This window comes from Typopeltis vanoorti, chromosome 13 (genome assembly GCF_054136105.1).
Source record: "Typopeltis vanoorti isolate ZY-2024b chromosome 13, IOZ_Tvanoo_1.0, whole genome shotgun sequence".
NCBI classification, from domain to species: Eukaryota; Metazoa; Arthropoda; class Arachnida; order Uropygi; family Thelyphonidae; genus Typopeltis; species Typopeltis vanoorti.
In genome coordinates this window covers 22,827,262-22,844,240 of record NC_143561.1, presented here as the reverse complement: position 1 = coordinate 22,844,240, position 16,979 = coordinate 22,827,262, and the positions used below count along the sequence as shown (strand labels likewise).

The 16,979-nt window shown below is 35.2% G+C and overlaps 1 protein-coding gene across 2 annotated transcripts in view; it reads left to right on the top strand.

Moving 5' to 3' along the window:
* Positions 1-16,979, top strand: part of l(2)05287 (WD repeat-containing protein l(2)05287) — a 211,380-nt gene that overhangs the window by 136,941 nt on the left and 57,460 nt on the right. For both annotated transcript variants that reach the window (XM_090402934.1, XM_090402935.1), the window contains exon 13: positions 3,013-3,199. In XM_090402934.1, coding sequence (XP_090259060.1) covers positions 3,013-3,199 — 187 coding nt within the window. The remainder of the gene's footprint in view (positions 1-3,012; positions 3,200-16,979) is intronic.

Genomic DNA, 16,979 nt, shown 5'->3' with positions numbered 1-16,979 from the left:
GTCATTGAACATTGTGCTTATTTTTATTTATTTATTTTTTATCATGGACTGTTTTATTGATAATGCATGTTTTATTGAGAACCTGGGCTTGGATAATGGTCAGGGGTTTGTAGTGAAGTGGGGAATGACTGCCCTTAATTCATTGAAGAATATTTCAGTTATTAGGTTTAGTTAGTTATTATTAGGGTCAATGCAGATCTTTTTCGATCAGAAAAGGGTAAATGGTAATTTGACCATTGAAAAAAGAAGTTCCAGATGTAATCCCACTTAGCACAATTGTAGAGCCATATTGTACGAGATTAGCTGGAAGAACAATCTGTAGAAAAGGAGACTTGGGTAAGATTGTGGTTAGAATTGCCAAGAGGAAATAGTTAAGAAGAGATGTTGGAATAATGATGAGGATGGCTTGGTATTATTTTGTGAGAGACCATGACTGACGACTTTTTACTTTTGAGAGAAACTTGTGACACGAAATTGTCATGCCACAAGTTTCTCATGTCTTGTCTTGTGTAAAAAACTATTTTCTGTCTAGCCACTGATATTTTGTTATTTTCAAACTGAAATATCTGGCAGTATATTAAATATACTTTTCTTGTGCTAATGCATAGATAATTCTTCATGACTGATGGCAAATGATTTGGCTTCCCTTCCAGCTTGATCTATGAAGTGGGAGAAGGGTAGTCACCATGTATTATGAACATTAGTTTCATAGGAAGTCAATTTCACAATTTGGATAATTAATGTATCAAGTGTATTAGTATATTTTGGGGGGGGGATTTAGTTATATTTTTATTCATATTTACAATTTTTGTTGTATTTTTTATATTATTTTTTAAGGAAGATTTTTCGTATCCACATTTAAAACACTAATATTTGTATGTCTTTTATATAAGAGCTGAACAAGGAAATTTAAAGAGAGAGGCATGCAGCTGGGTTGAGGAACTTGTGCACATAAATCCCACACAAGGTTGGGTCAGACTCCTACACAACCTGACGAGTAGGTAGCAGCAGGATTATTTGCCAGCTGATTGGGAAATCTCCAACAAATGTGTTACCATTGGATTTGGACCTCTGCACTATCTGGCAGTGACCCTGCTTAAAGCTACTTTATTGTTGTACCCTCAGATGGAGCAGATGCTGGCTCCTCAGTTCAATAATAAGCATTGAGCATGCCCAGCAAGGCCATTTCTAACTGCATGGGAAGAAAGGGGACATAAATCAGAGTCCTTAGTTTGGAAATAAAATGTGGTAGTGGCCACTGTGTACCATTTAGTATAGCATACAAAAATGCTGCTTTGTAGGATTATATATCTGCTCTAAAGACAGCTCTTGCTAATGGGCAGGAAATCACATCAAGAATACCATGATTCAAAGTGGCTACATCTCACAAGCCATTCAGAAAATAATAAACCTGTAGTATGTTTCTATTCTGGATGATTGCCAAGAGTTCCAGTTTTGTATATTTCTGATGTGAAGATTCCAAAAAAATTGCCAGCTACTTACCTTCAGGCCTTATAGCACAATTTTTGCTAATTTTCCACCTTCTCAAGGACATCCTTGTTCATTTATTTCTCCCTTTAGTATATCGAATTCCGTATTTGTGTATTTTCTCATATTTTGGTCAAATTGGCTGTTTTGGGAAAAGAGGTGTGGAATATGTGTGAATTTTAATACAGATATCTCTCCTATATCTGATTATTGGTCTCTGGGATGCTAGTAATGTAGAAGATAAACTCCATGTTTAGAGTTGGAGTTCCTAGAGATAGGCTTGTACATATATGATATTCTGGACTTTCTTTTGGTTAAAAGAAAAACCATAAAACCATAATGCCATTTTTTTTTTTTAAATGGATGTGCTGAATCATGTTGAATATATTGCGCTGCAAATGAAGGTTTACAATATACCAATCTTTTTAAAAGGACTCAAGAAAAGATTGTAAAAGGAGAAAGTCAAGGAAGCCTAATTTTCTGTCTTTTTATTTCTGGTGAATTTAATGGATGTAAGTTGTTGATATTTTGCTTGGAATATAGGAGATAAAACATTTTCAGCCAGAATAGGAAAAATGTTGTCTACTTCACATAGAGAAAGAAAAGATGGAAAAATTAGCTTTCTTCTCCTCTCTTGCATGTGCTCCATCTGGCATCCTCACAAGCTCAGTATATTGTAAATATACCTTCATAAGCTAGTGTATACAAAAATATTCAGCATGTGTCTCAAATTTTTCGCTATCAAAACTATACTTGGAAAAGCACACTTTGTCTACACCTTGACCTACTAAATGAACTTGGTCATCAAAAGAATGGTTTCAGCCTAAAGAAGTTTCAGAATATTATAGATATCTACACTTCAATTCTGAACATAGTTCTTATCCTCTGTTAGTGGCATCTCAGAACCAATTTCAAGAATGCTGGGGAGGAAAAAAAATGTAAAAAAAAAAAAAAATCTTATGTCTACTTTTTATCCTGTCAGTAAACTATCCTGTATATTGCCTTCCACCAAGGATGACCTTTTTACCACTGTCCCCTCCCTGGAGTAGGCCAAGTATAGAAGGCAAGATTTAATTCTCATCTCTCACCACTCTTGATAAACAGGACATTCCACTGAGACAATACTTCAAGAACATCACTCCTACATTTGTTATAAGAAATCCCAAAAGTCTGGTCTTGCTCAGCATGGTCAACACAGACCATAGCCTCCAGGTTGAAGACCTGTCTCCTACATAAATTCCATTTATATAGGAGACAGGTTTTACAGATTTACCTTAAAAATTTGCTATTTAGAATTGGATAAATTATTAAAATATGGCATAATATATTCAGCAACAAAGTTCAGGTATGTAATAATTAGCAAATGCTAGTAAAATTAACAGTGAAACTTATCAAAGCAGTTTGATTCTGAACAAAAACTAATTTTTTTTTTTTACATCTGTCTGATTGGTTTTGACATTTTCCTTATAAAAACAATATAGAGCAGACATTGATTTCTATCTTTTTGTTTATGCATTTATTTAGCTAAAAAGAATTCATGGAATTGTGATTTTGTTGCTTCTTATCGTGATCTGTCAGCCAATGATGCTTGTTTTTCTGATGATGGTTCACTTGTTGCTGTAACATTTGGTCATGTTTGCACACTCTGGGCTCCAGAGATTCATGTTAATAAAGCAACATTATGTCACCCAAGTAGACAGGATGATATTCAGTAAGTAAGATAAATATTTATTATGAAGTGTAATAACTTTAACATTTTAAATTGTAACTTCATTTGTAGATATAATTAAGGTTTGATAATTATGATAGATCATTTTTATTTCAAATTAAGGGTCATACTAAATAACTGGGAAGGGTCCTCCATATAACCTCTAATGAATGCAAAGAACCATTTAGAACTTCTGACCCAATGTTTACTCTTCACCTTCAAGTGGTTTATCCTGTTAGTCTATCCATGGATACTGAATGAATGAGAATAAGCTAGCAGTTTGGGACTTAGCTGTCCAAATTGTATTCTGCATTGTCTTAAACCAGAAACAAATATAATGAAATTTCATGCCAGATGTTGTTCAGCTCGATAAACCCCGCTGTTTTCATATGGAAACCAGGGTGTAGAAATGAAGGAAGCATAACAAAAGTTCCTAGCAAGTAAGTGTCAGCAGGTATCTTAAGAGAATATCAGCTGAATTACTTTGCTAGGAACTAGAGAAAACATCAGAGCTAAAGTATGTATTAAAAATAGCTAAACAAGTTCTGGGAACACTGGTAAGAATATAGAAGATAAATATTAGGAAGGTGGCAAAATTGTTGTAGAGGCTGTTGAAGCTTAGAAATAATGGAAGAAAGAGTACTATAAAATAACTGAAGATAAAGATATTCTGTATGTACCGAGTGAGTGCACTGAAAGGCTGTTAAATGAAACAAGCAGTGACTGAACTGTGGTAGAAATTCACTCAGGAGAAAATATATATACTTGATGTAGAAAAAAGCTATCAAAAACCTGAAATGCAGAAAGATAGCTGAAGTAAATGATAACCAAGCAGAAATGGTCAGATATGGAATGAGGAAAGGTTTTTCTCATTGGTTGCATTGCTTAATTCAGAAGATCAAATTCTGGATGACTGGAGTTTAGTTCTCATAATTCCTATCTATAAAAATGGAATTAAAACTAATATGAGAATTACTGAGGAATTTTGATGTTCCAGGTAAGATTTATGCAAGCATACTCGAAGAGGCTAAGAAGAATTGTGTAAGAGAAACTTGGAGAAAAGCAAGCTAGCTTTAGTCCAAGTAAAGGTTATCAAGATAAGATTTTCCTTTAAAAAATGGTTGAGAAATGATGGGAATATAACAAGAATGTGTATTTAAGTTTGTAGGTCTGGAGAAAGCATACATTAAGCTAAACAAGAGAAAAGCTATTCAGAAAAAAAGTATAATTATTATAGGTAAATGGAGCCATATATTTGAGTTGTAAGTCAGCAGTTAGAATTGAAGTAGGCAGTACAAGATGTTAAATTAGGTGTGAGACAATGATACGCTCTATCTCTACTCTTATTATTTATGTGAATTATTATGAAAGAAAGTAGCATTAAACCTGACATCAGATCTGGTGATATCACATTTAATTCATTGCTTTATGCCAATGATGTTATACTCCTAAACAAATCCAGTACATTTCCAGGATTCTTTAACTAAATTGAGTAACAACTGTAACAAACTTGGCATGAAAATTAGCAATAAAATGACCAAAACTATGAAAATAATCAGGAACATGGAAAAACTTCAATTGCATTTTCAACAGGGAGCCTATAGAATGAATAAAATATTTCAGCTATTTATGTGCAATTTTTTTTAGTGAAGATGGCAAGTGAAATAGCAAAATAAAATAAACAAAGCAAGTATCATTGGCAGTTATCTGGAATAAAACTTATCTGAAATAAAAGCGAAATTAATCAAATCTTAGCAGCACACAAGACAGTGTTCAGACCAGTTTTAAATTATGGATCTGTGAGTTGGATTAGAAATAAAACAGTTAAATACTAGAGCACAGATACACGATTTTTTTTTTTTTCTGAGAAAAATTAAGGACTGAATAAATAGCATCAGTAGCAGAATCATATTAAAAATGAAGATACTGGAAAGAACCTGACATTTTTAAAGTTCAGAAATATATGTAAGCATAGTTGATCTCATTTGGTATGGATACTTAAACAGAATGTGAGAGGAAAGGTTAGCACAGGTGTTTGTTGCCAGAATGGCAGGGAAATAAGATCAATGTCTAAGTAGATTGATGTAGTCAGAAGTGTCATAGAAGATAGAATATAAGATCTGTCAAAATATTGGAGTGCTAATGAGTGATAGACAATTTGAAAGAAAGTAGTTGACAGTTGATTAGTAATAATATACGAGGGACGGCCAGAAAGTAAGTTCCGATGGGCTGTCAAAGAAACAAAAATATACTTACAAAAAAACTTTATTGGAAATTAAAGTAGACATCTTTCACTACTTTTCTACATAATTTCCGTCATTGTTCAGGCACTTATCATAACGGGACACCAAGAGTTGTATACCTTCGTGTAGAAGGCTGCTGCCTGTGATGCAAACCATGTATTGACTGCTTCTTTGACCTCGTCATCATCTTGAAACTGCTGGCCACCAAGGAAAGATTTCAGGTGTTTGAACAGGTGAAAGTTGCTTGGTAGAAGGTCAGGACTATATGGGGGATGATGGAATTGTTCCCAGCCGAAGGTGGCGAGAAGTTGTTGTGCTACGTCGGCCATCTGTTCACACAGATGGCCGACGTAGCACAACAGACCGACGTGAGCAGGCGTTATCATGAATCAAAACAACGCCCCTGCTAAGCATGCTACATCGTTTATTCTGGATCGCACGACACAGTTTCTTAAGGGTTTGGCAGTACATGCTCGCGTTGATTGTGGAGCCTTGACCCAAGAAGTCTACCAGCAAAATTCCTTGTCTGTCCCAAAATACGGTGTACATGATTTTTCGAGTGGAAACTGTTGTCTTCAATTTCATCTTGACTGGTGATGAGGTTTGCCTCCACTCCATGGACTATTGTTTGGATTCAGGGGTTGCATGTGACACCAAAGTCTCTTCCCCGGTGACAAGTCTGCTCAGGAAAGCATCGCCATCCTCGTGGTAGCGTGTTCAAGAATTCCAACGCACTGCCCAGCTGATTCACTTTGTGTTGTTCTGTAAGCAACTTCATCACCCAGTGTGCACACAACTTCCGATAATTCAGTTTCTCTGACACAATTTCATGAAGACATGAACGTGAAACTTCTGGAAATTGCAGTGAGAGTGACGTCATAGTGAATCCCCTATTCTGTCGAATCTTCTCTTCAACTGAATGCACCAAATCGTCAGTCACTAAAGATGGTCGCCTGCTCTGTTCATGATCATGCACACCTGTCCTTCCTTCATTAAAAAGTCTTACTCATCTTTGTACCATTGAAACACTCATTGCACGTTCTCCATAAACCTCAATAATTTGCCAATGAATTTCATCTGCTTTATCGTTCCTTGCATTCAAGAAATGGATAACTGACCTAATTTCACATGCAGAGGGCGATTCGATTTTACATGCGGCAGGCGATTCAATTTTCTTAGACATTATAAACACACACCAAGAAGCTATGCACTGTGACAATGTCTGAAAATGGCACCAATGCCTTGCTAAGGAGTCAACAAACTCAGCACGCATGCATACCATTGTGATCGCAGCACTGCATTGAAAATATTTAAAAAGCGGAACTTACTTTCTGGACATCCCTTGTAACTGTGATCAGGTAGCACTATATCATATGGGCCTGTGCACTCCTTGAGGGTACATATCAGGACATTGATGATGAATATCAAATTTCTTAATATTGAATTTCCATTATGTACATAACATTTTGTTTTTTCATCAGGATGAAAAGTTTCTTGTGAATTTTTTTATGCTAATTATGATTTTGGTTATTATGTTTTTTTTCTGCTGTTGGTGGAATAGAGAATTTGAAGTGATGGGCTACTTATATAGACTAAAAATGAAGCTTACCACTTGTTTAAGATTTGTTTCCTAAGTAATCTCTTTTATGAGCTTTTTACAGTCTTCTTGGACTACTTATCATATGTTACTGTTAACTACACTTTAAAATGAAATAAGTCATTCACCTTCATATAACTTAGTATAACATTGACATTATTATAGAAATTTGCATTATTTATTTTATTCAAGTGTAATGGGTTTCATTAGCAGCCTCTACTGAAAAACATTTTATTCCAGTCCCAAGAATTTACTTTTGAACTTGAAAGTGGCATTGTCATGTATTTTGTACAAGTGCTGATAAAATTCTAGGTTATGAAATTCAGTGCTCTGATATTTTTTAATCTCTAAATAGATAACTATCTATTAGTAATTAACTCATAGGAAATTATTCTTTACTAGATATCTTTTTAATTGGAAAAAATAATGTATATATTACTTAAATATAAAGAGCCAATAGGCTTCATTTTGGTGATATAAACATTATTTAAATTAAGGGGATATTAAATCCCACATTGTTTTAAAACCTCTCTGATTCCAATTTTTGAGTTTCTTATTCGGTTTTAAAACAATGTGGGATTTAATATCCCCTTAATTTAAATAATGTATATATTAATTTGAATAAGGGTATCATTGAAGCAATAAACATAACATCCAGCAAAATTCTTGGAAACAGCAACGAAAAAAACTCGGGAAAAATGGATTACCCCTGAAATGGAAAAATATATAGATGAAAGAAATAAAGCAAGGAAACTCTACTGCTTAAACAGGAATGCAATAAATAAAGATAAACTTGATATTTTAAATAGCAAGGTCAATGAACTAATGAACTGAGACAAAGAAAATTAAATAAATAAATACTGCGAGGAACTTGAAAATTATAATAAAACTGGGGATACTAGAAATACTTTTCAAATGATAAATTATACCTGTCACCATAAAACAAAAAGAAGTGGAAATATTATCACACATGACAAAAACGGTAGACAGCTATCAGTAAATTCAAACTTGATGAAAGAATGGAGAAACTACTTTCAAGAATTACTGAATGTTGATAATCTCCAACATTCAAGACAGCTAGCAGACCTGCATCTAACCACCACTCTACCAATAAATTGAAGATTTCACTGAAAAGGAACTAAAAATAGCAATAGATCAAACAAAAGGGGGAAAGTCCCAAGGGATTGGTGGAATTAGAGCAGAAACTTTCAAAAATGCTGGATATTCCAATCCCCTTGCCATAATGAATCAAGCTTTAAACAATGGAATAATACCTCAACAATGGAAACAAGGCCTTATTGTCCCAAAAAGGGCAGTCTTAATAGAATGGATAACTACAGAGGTATTATTTTGCTATCAACCACAGTTAAAATCTACAATAGGATGATACTCAATAGAATAGAACCTCACTTAACACCACTTTTAAGAAAAAACCAAGCTGGATTTCTAAAAAAACGATGTACAATAGAAATACATTGCATCAGAAGAATCATAGAAGGTTCACGTGATAAGAACTTACCACTCATTTTAACCTTTATAGACTTCAAAAAAGCCTTTGACTCCATTAATAGAGAAGCAGTGTTTAAAATACTTGCCTTCTATGGTCTACCCCCTCAAAACTCATACAAGCAATCTCAGTGCCTTATAAAGATTACAATGCTACAGTAATCTTTAAAACAGAAACATCTGAATCATTTCCAGTGACAACAAGAGTCCTGCAAGGTGATGTACTAGCACCTTATTTGTTTTTAATATGCTTGGACTACATCTTTCAGACCATCAACACAGAAGATCTTGGTTTTAACATTAAAACATCCACCCACCCACACCATGCAAATAAATGATCTTAGCTTTGCTAACGATGTTCTACTTATTGATACAGAACCAACAAATGCACAAAACATCTCAGTCTACTAGAGGCACAGGCTAAACTTATTGGTCTGCAAATCAACATCCAAAAGTCCAAAGTATTCTCAATAGGTTGTGAAAACTTTATACTTCATATGAACAATAAACCCTTAGAAAGAGTAAAGGACTTTCAATGCCTTGGATCGTACATCAGCAATACAGGAAATGATATGAGAAAATGTAAACAGCTGGCTTTAGTCTTCCATAACAAATTCCGCCCCATCTGGAAATCATCATTAGTATCATTAAAGACAAAATTAAGACTATACCATGCAACCAGTAGATCCATCTTGTATGATTTTCACACCTGAACAATAAGTGCCAAAAAAACTACAGATCTACTGTATATTATCGTGTATAATGCGAAAAATTTATGGTAAAAAATACTACTTAAAGTTAGGCGTTCGCATTATATGGGGATCCTAAAAAATATAACATCTTATTAGACTTACACACACAATATATATATATATATATATATATATATATATATATATATATATATTACCTAATGCCTATGCAACCAAATCTACTTGACCCACTCGCATTCGGCGATCGAGCGCACATCGTAGCTGCGCATAAAGCTATTTACATTACTGGCATTATGTGCATATACGATGCGTTATCCATCGCCGAATGACAGAGCACAGTGAGATAGATAGAACACAGTTAGGTATATCGGTTTAACCACAGTTCATTTTAAATATTATTCGTTAAACAAACCTGGCCTGAAAATGAGCCAACATAAACGTAAACATTCATCTTTTGAAGCAGAATTTAAATTGCGTATCATGCAGTTTGCAGAAGAACATAATAACAGTGTTGCTATGAGAGAATTTGGTGTAGCAGAGAGTAATATTAGACTTTGGTGTAAGCAAAAAGACAGTCTTGAAAAAATCCACAAAACGAAACGTGCCCGTTGTAGCATCCTTTCCAGAACTCGAAGAAGAGCTAAATGAATGGATTTTGATGCAACGACAAGATGGCATTATAGTGACAAGAAATGCAATTCGTTTTCGAGCTCTACAACTCAAGAATGGTAAATTCAAGGACACACCAGGTATTTCATCTTTTCTTGCTTTGCCTGAGTGGTGCAGCAGATTTATGGAATGCAAAGCATTAACATTACGACACCGAACAAAAATTGCGCAGAAGTTACCACAGCAGCTTGAAGAAAACGTGCAGTCCTTCCATAAATTTATCATAAAATTACGGAAGTGTCACGGATATGAACTTTCCCAAATTGGCAATATTGATGAGACGCCCATGTACTTTGATATGCCTGGGAATCGAACAGTAAACTCAGTTGGTGAAAAGCTGTCTTCATAAAAACAACAGGACATGAAAAAACGCATTTTACCATTGTTCTAGCATGCATGGCAGACGGAACCAAATTAAAGCCAACAGTGATATTTAAAAGGAAGAAAATTCCAAAGCATATGAAATTTCCGCCAGGTGTAATTGTTCGCACCAATCAGAAAATGTTGGATGGATGAAGAAGGTGTACAATTTTGGCTGGATCAAGCATGGAACATACGTCCAGGTAGCTTGTTACGTCAACAAAGCATGCTAGTCTGGGATATGTTCCGGGCGCATTTAACAGAGGCAAGCTAAGAGAAAGCACAGGCCTAACAGTCATACCGGGTGGTCTAACTTCCGTTTTGCAGCCGCTTGATGTCAGCTTGAATAAGCCATTTAAAGATCAGTTACATGAAAAATGGAGAGAATGGATGTCATCTGGTTTGGTGAAGATGACAAAAGGTGGGAATTTTCAGAAGCCTGAGATCACCTTAGTCACCAGCTGGGTTAAAGAAGTATGGGATTCGATACCATCTGAAATGATTCAACGCTCATTTCTTAAATGTGGAATAAGTAATTCAATGGATGGATCTGAAGATCACGTCATATACAAAAGCGAGGATGATGCACAACAAATTGGAGAGCATGAAGACGATGACGACAACTGATACACTGATGACGCAATCCATACAGATGAATTTTTAAATGAAATGTTTGACGACTCAAAAGATGAAGAAGAATTTAAAGGATTTTGACATTTCGTTTTAAAATAAATATTTCTTTCGTTAATTCATCTTGTATTTTGACATTTTGTTTTAAAATAAATATTTCTTTCGTTAATTCGTATTGTATTATTTATAATGTTATGGAACAAGATTAACAGATCGCATTATACGTGGACATGGCATTTTAGGGCTAGTTTTCAAACAAAATTTCTAGTTTGTATTATACGTGGATCGCATTATACGCGATAATACATGGTAATTAACTCCTTTGGATCTACATGTCTCCGACAGATCCTTGGATACACCTGGATGGACAGTGTCACAAACTCTGCTGTGCTAAATCTGGATAAGCAAGAACCACTTGTCAGTATAGTCAAAAAAAAACTACAACTCAGACATCCTGAAGTCTTGCCCTTTTTGGAATCCCTCATCCTGTACAAACCAGAAGATGGCAAACGCAGTAGAGGAAGACCACGCAAACAATTTTGGCAATACATATGTGAAACCATCAGTAGGCTGAACTGCAAAACTCTATCTGACATCTACCAGTTAGCTCAAGATAGAGCGACTTGGAAGACCATAATTTGCAATATTTAATTTTTAATATAAATCTCTTTTCACATTGTATCATATTGTGAATAAACTATGTATGTATGTATTTAATTTGAGCAGATTGAAATGTTTACCAGTTAAGACAGTGGCTGCTTATTTATATGACATCTGGACCTACAAATAAGGCAACATCTAATAAGGCTAGATAAACATAAGTAATGAAAATATAATTTTCTATAGCTTAGCAGTTCTTTCAGACGTTTTCAGTATTAAGACCACATTTTAAGGTAAATAAGCACTCACTGTGAGTTTCTAGATGAAAATGTAAGTTTCTGTGAGAAGCTTTCAGTATTGAGACCAAATTTTAAGTAGTTTCCACAGAAACTAAGCTGCAAAAACTTATATTTTCACCTAGAAACTCACGTGAGTGCTTCAATTCTTTATTTACCTTAAAATATGGTCTCAGTACTGAACGCTTCCTTCAAAAGATAAGTGATCTTTTTGAAAAGATGCTTTCAGTTTTAATTGCATTTGTTTAAAAACATGACATGCATGATTCTGTTTGTGTATGTTAATTTAATAGACTTACAAGAATAAAATTCAAGTAAATGTTTTCTGCATGTTCAGATATTCAAAAGCTGTCTTAACTGGTTTTTGGACACTTTGTACAGCTCCAACTTTTTCACTGATGCCTGCTTCCTTTAATGAAATCTTAGTTCATTCTTTTAGTAGCGCAAAAATTATGAATATTATCATTATCCTTCAGAAAGTCTGGGGGAGGGATCACATTTTAAACTTAGCACATCTGGTGACTATTACCAGGCAAAACGTGCATAAAATTGTTTTGCTGGTTCTGGCATTTCCGTATATATTTTACTGTTTGGTTGCAAAAATGCTCAGTAGAAAACTAATGTCTTTGAACTTAATCATGTTGGAAAAATGTATGGTTCCAACAACATGCTGAAAGAGCACATACCTCATTATTTCATATCAGTAAATGTTGCCTAAATGCATATTCTCATCAGTAAATAAAACATATTTTGCAGAACAATGATTTTCCTTTAAAAAAAAAAAACAACGCTATTTCCTAGGAATATTGTATGGAAGCCATTCTGCTTCATTGGGAACATGCCTGTGTGTTGAAGATTCTCCAATAGATTGTTGCTCACTTTATTTGTGAATTAATATTTCTTGTAAATTCTAATGCTTAAGGGTCTAATGCTTAAGTGCTTAAGGGTCAAAGCTGTATAACTGAGAGGAGACCTCCACATAGCCTTTAAAGGAATGCGGAGAACCGACCAGGGCTTCTGACCTAATGTCCAATCCTCACCTTCTCGTGGTGCACCCTGTTGGGTATCTACTTTGATACTGAACGAACGAGGATGGGCTGGCAATTTGGGATTTAGCCGACCAAATTGTATTCTTATTGGTTAAACCAAAATAAAAAATGATGGTACAACATGACAAAATTTCATGCCGGCTGGGGCGTCGCCCGGTTAAACAAGGCCCCCGTTGTTTTCGCCAGGGAACCAGGGCGAACAGTGAAAAGTCAGCTACTGGAACAAATCTGAAAACAAACTCCAACTCAACATCATCAGAGTTAAAGATCGGTACTATCAACGTAAGAAGCCTGAATGGCAAAGAAATGGAGCTAGCTGAGGAATTAGATAAGTACCAGATCGACATAATAGGGGTGACTGAAACAAAAAAGACCAAAACTGGTGAGATCTTTCTGAGCAATAAATACAAAATGTTATATTCAGGCAATAACAATCAAGGAAAAGAAGGAGTAGCCATAGTATTCAACACAAAATACGAGGCTAATCTTCTTGAATGGCAGTCAGTCTCAAGTAGAGTGATGCGGGCAAATATGAGAATGGGGAACTGGACAATGAGACTTATTTGTGCCTATGGTCCCACAGAAGGTTCTACTAAGGTAGAAGTGGAGGAATTTTTTGAGGCTTTAGAAAAAGCAACTGACACAATGAAAAAGGAAAAGTTGGTCCTTGTTGGGGATCTAAATAGTAGAGTAGGAAATGATTGTGAGACATACAAAAATATTTTGGGAAAATTTGGAGAAAAGAGCAAAGCTAATAATAATGGCAAATATCTGTTGGATTTCTGCTCAGGACATGGACTGGTTATTACTAACACCATGTTCCAACATCAAAATGTGCACAAATTCACATGGAGAGAAGAGGCTAGGAATAAGAAAAGTCTCATTGACTATGTTATTGTTGATAGTGATGTTTTCTCCCTGGTGCAGGACACCAGAGTGTACAGAGGATTTGAAATTGGAAGTGATCACTATTTAGTCTTGAGCAGGATAAAATTGAATTTCATATTGAAAAGAATAACATGTAAGAAAGTTTTAAAGTGAATAAAAGTTGAGCAGCTCTCAGATGTAAACTGTAGACTAAAATACAGAAATATTATTGAAAAGAAAATGAAAGAGTTTGAGAACAGGAATCAAACCTTGGAGATTCAGTGGCAAACTCTGAAGGAAACATTGATTGATTCTGCCAGAGAGGCATGTGGTGAGGTTGTGTGCAAAGATAAAAAAAATCAGAACTCCCTGGTGGACACAGGAAGTTAAAGAGGCAGTGAAGGAAAAGAAGAAAGCATATCAAAAGTTCCTGGCAAATAAGTCAGCTTTTACTCTTACAGAATACAGAGACAAATGTAAGAAAGCTAAACAGTGTGTAAAACTAGCTAAACAAAAGTCATGGGAGGACTTTGGCAAGAATATAGAAAATAAATATCAAGAAGGTGGCAAAATATTCGGGAGGTTGTTGAAGAAGCTTAGGAATGGAGGAAAGAGTGCTGTAAAAGGAATTAGAGATGATAAAGGTGAAATGAAAACAGGAGAAAAAGATATCCTTGAAGTATGGAGTAATTACTTTGAAAAACTGCTAAATGAAACAAGCAGTGATGACAGCACAGTGATAAAAAACACTGACCAGGCATGCAGTCAGGAATACATATCCATACTTGAAGTAGAAAAAGCCATCAAAGGCTTGAAATGTGGAAAGGCAGCAGGAGTAGATGATATTCGACCAGAAATGCTGAAGTATGGTGGTATAAGAGTCTTACAGTGGCTGCACTGCATAGTTCAGAAAGCCTGGACAGAGGGATGAATTCCCGATGATTGGAGTAGAGCTCTCATAGTACCCATATATAAAAAGGGAAATAAAACTGAATGTGAAAATTACAGAGGTATTTCCCTACTGAGTGTTCCTGGCAAGATCTATGCAAGTATACTTGAGAAACGGTTGAGAAGAATTGTGGAAGAAAAGCTTGGTGAAGAACAAGCTGGATTCAGGCCAAATAGAGGCTGTCAGGATCAGATCTTCACTTTACGACAAATAGTCGAGAAAGCATGGGAATATAACAAAGATCTGTATTTAAGTTTTGTCGATTTGGAAAAGGCATATGACAAGGTGCCAAGAGAGAAGCTATTCAATACGCTGCAGTTATATGGTGTCAATGGGGCATTATATCAAGCAATACTTAGTCTTTATTTGAGTTGTGAGTCAGCAGTTAGAATTGAAGGAAGTACAGGAAGATGGTTTAATGTTAAATCTGGTGTGAGACAAGGATGTCCATTATCCCCTCTGTTATTCATTATCTATATGGATCACATTATGAAGGAATGTGGTATTAAACCTGATATCAAAATTGGAGATGTTAATGTCAGCTCTTTGCTTTATGCGGATGATGTTATACTTCTAAATAAATCCGCTACAAGTCTGCAAGATTCTCTGACTAAATTGAATAGCTGTTGTAATAGATATGGTATGAAGGTCAGCAATAAAAAGACAAAGACAATGAAAATAGGCAGAATCATTGAAAATGTCAACTGTGTTGTGAATGGAGAAACTGTGGAACAAGTAAAACATTTCAGCTACTTAGGCACAATTTTTACTGAAGATGGTAAACTAAATATAGAAATAGACAACAGAATCAGCAAAGCTGGTATCGTGGGAAGTCAATTGAATAAATTCATATGGAATAAGAAAGAAATTAGTTGGAACACTAAATTAGCGGTATACAAGACTGTGTTCAAACCAATTTTAACTTATGGATCTGAGAGCTGGGTCAGAAGTAAAACACTTGACCAAAGACTAGAGACCGCAGATATGAGAGTCCTGAGAAAGATTAGAGGCGTGAACAGATGGCATCAATGGCAATATCATATTAAAAATGAGGATATTAGGAAAGAACTTGACATTGTCAGCATCCAGGAATGCATTAGCAGAGCTAATCTCAGATGGTATGGTCACTTAAATAGAATGGGAGAGGAAAGATTAGCAAAACAAGTGTTCTCTGCCAGGTTGGCAGGAAAACGACCCAGAGGAAGACCAAGATGTAGGTGGATTGATACGGTACAAAGTGCCTTAGACGATAGAAATATAAGATCTGATAATGTTGGAGTCTTGACAAGTAACAGACTGATTTGGAGGAAAATTGTAGATAGGAAGTTAGTAATGATGTAATTTTTTCATGTAGTACTGTCATATCCTGTACACCCCTTGAGGGTACATGGCAGGAATTTGATGATGATGTAAATTCTAAGTTTTTTTTTTTTTTTTTTTCTGTACTCAGAATTCATTTAACTTAAAGTAATATTGTTGTGGTGAAATCTTCACTCTACAAAAAATACAATTGCTGTGTTACATATGTTATCTAACCATGAAATTACCCTTAGGGTAGCATGGTCCTTCCTAATCGACTGAGTTATCAGGCAGTAAACACAAAGACATATTAATTTATTTTGATACATATATAATAAACTGGAACATCTCTCCAGCAACATTCACAAAAGTTTCGTCAGCTTACTGCAAGAGAAGTTGTGGGGAAGGTACCTCTATACTCTTAGTGGTACCTTCCTTTTCCCAAAGACATTTCCCAAAAGAGATGTCTTTTGAGAAATTGTCATAGCTAACTAGGAGAAGACTTCCACTTAGCCTTTTAAGGATTGCAGTGAACTGACTGGGACCTCTGGCATAACATCCATTTCTCACCTTCTTGTGATTAAGTTTGGACAGGCTAATAATTTGGGATTTAGCTGACCATATTGTATTTTGCATTGCCTTAAACCAAAACATAGGTGGTACCATCTGATGAAATGTCATTCCAACTAGTGCATCACCCAGTTAAAACCACTGTCATTTGAGTCGGGAAAATATGTGAATTAGGGAAAAGTCCGCTACTGAACATGCTTGACATCAGAAGAATTCAATACAGGCACCATCAGTATAAGAAGTATAAATGAAGTGGAAGAAGTGGAACTGGAGAACTAAAAATTATTAGTAAAAAAAAACTAGAGAAGTACACATTGCACGTAATTGGTGTTACAAAGACAATGGATGAGATTTTTCTTAACTACAAAATGTTAATTTCAGGCAATAATAATCAGGAAAGGCAAGGAGGGGACAAATGGTATTAAAAGGGAGATA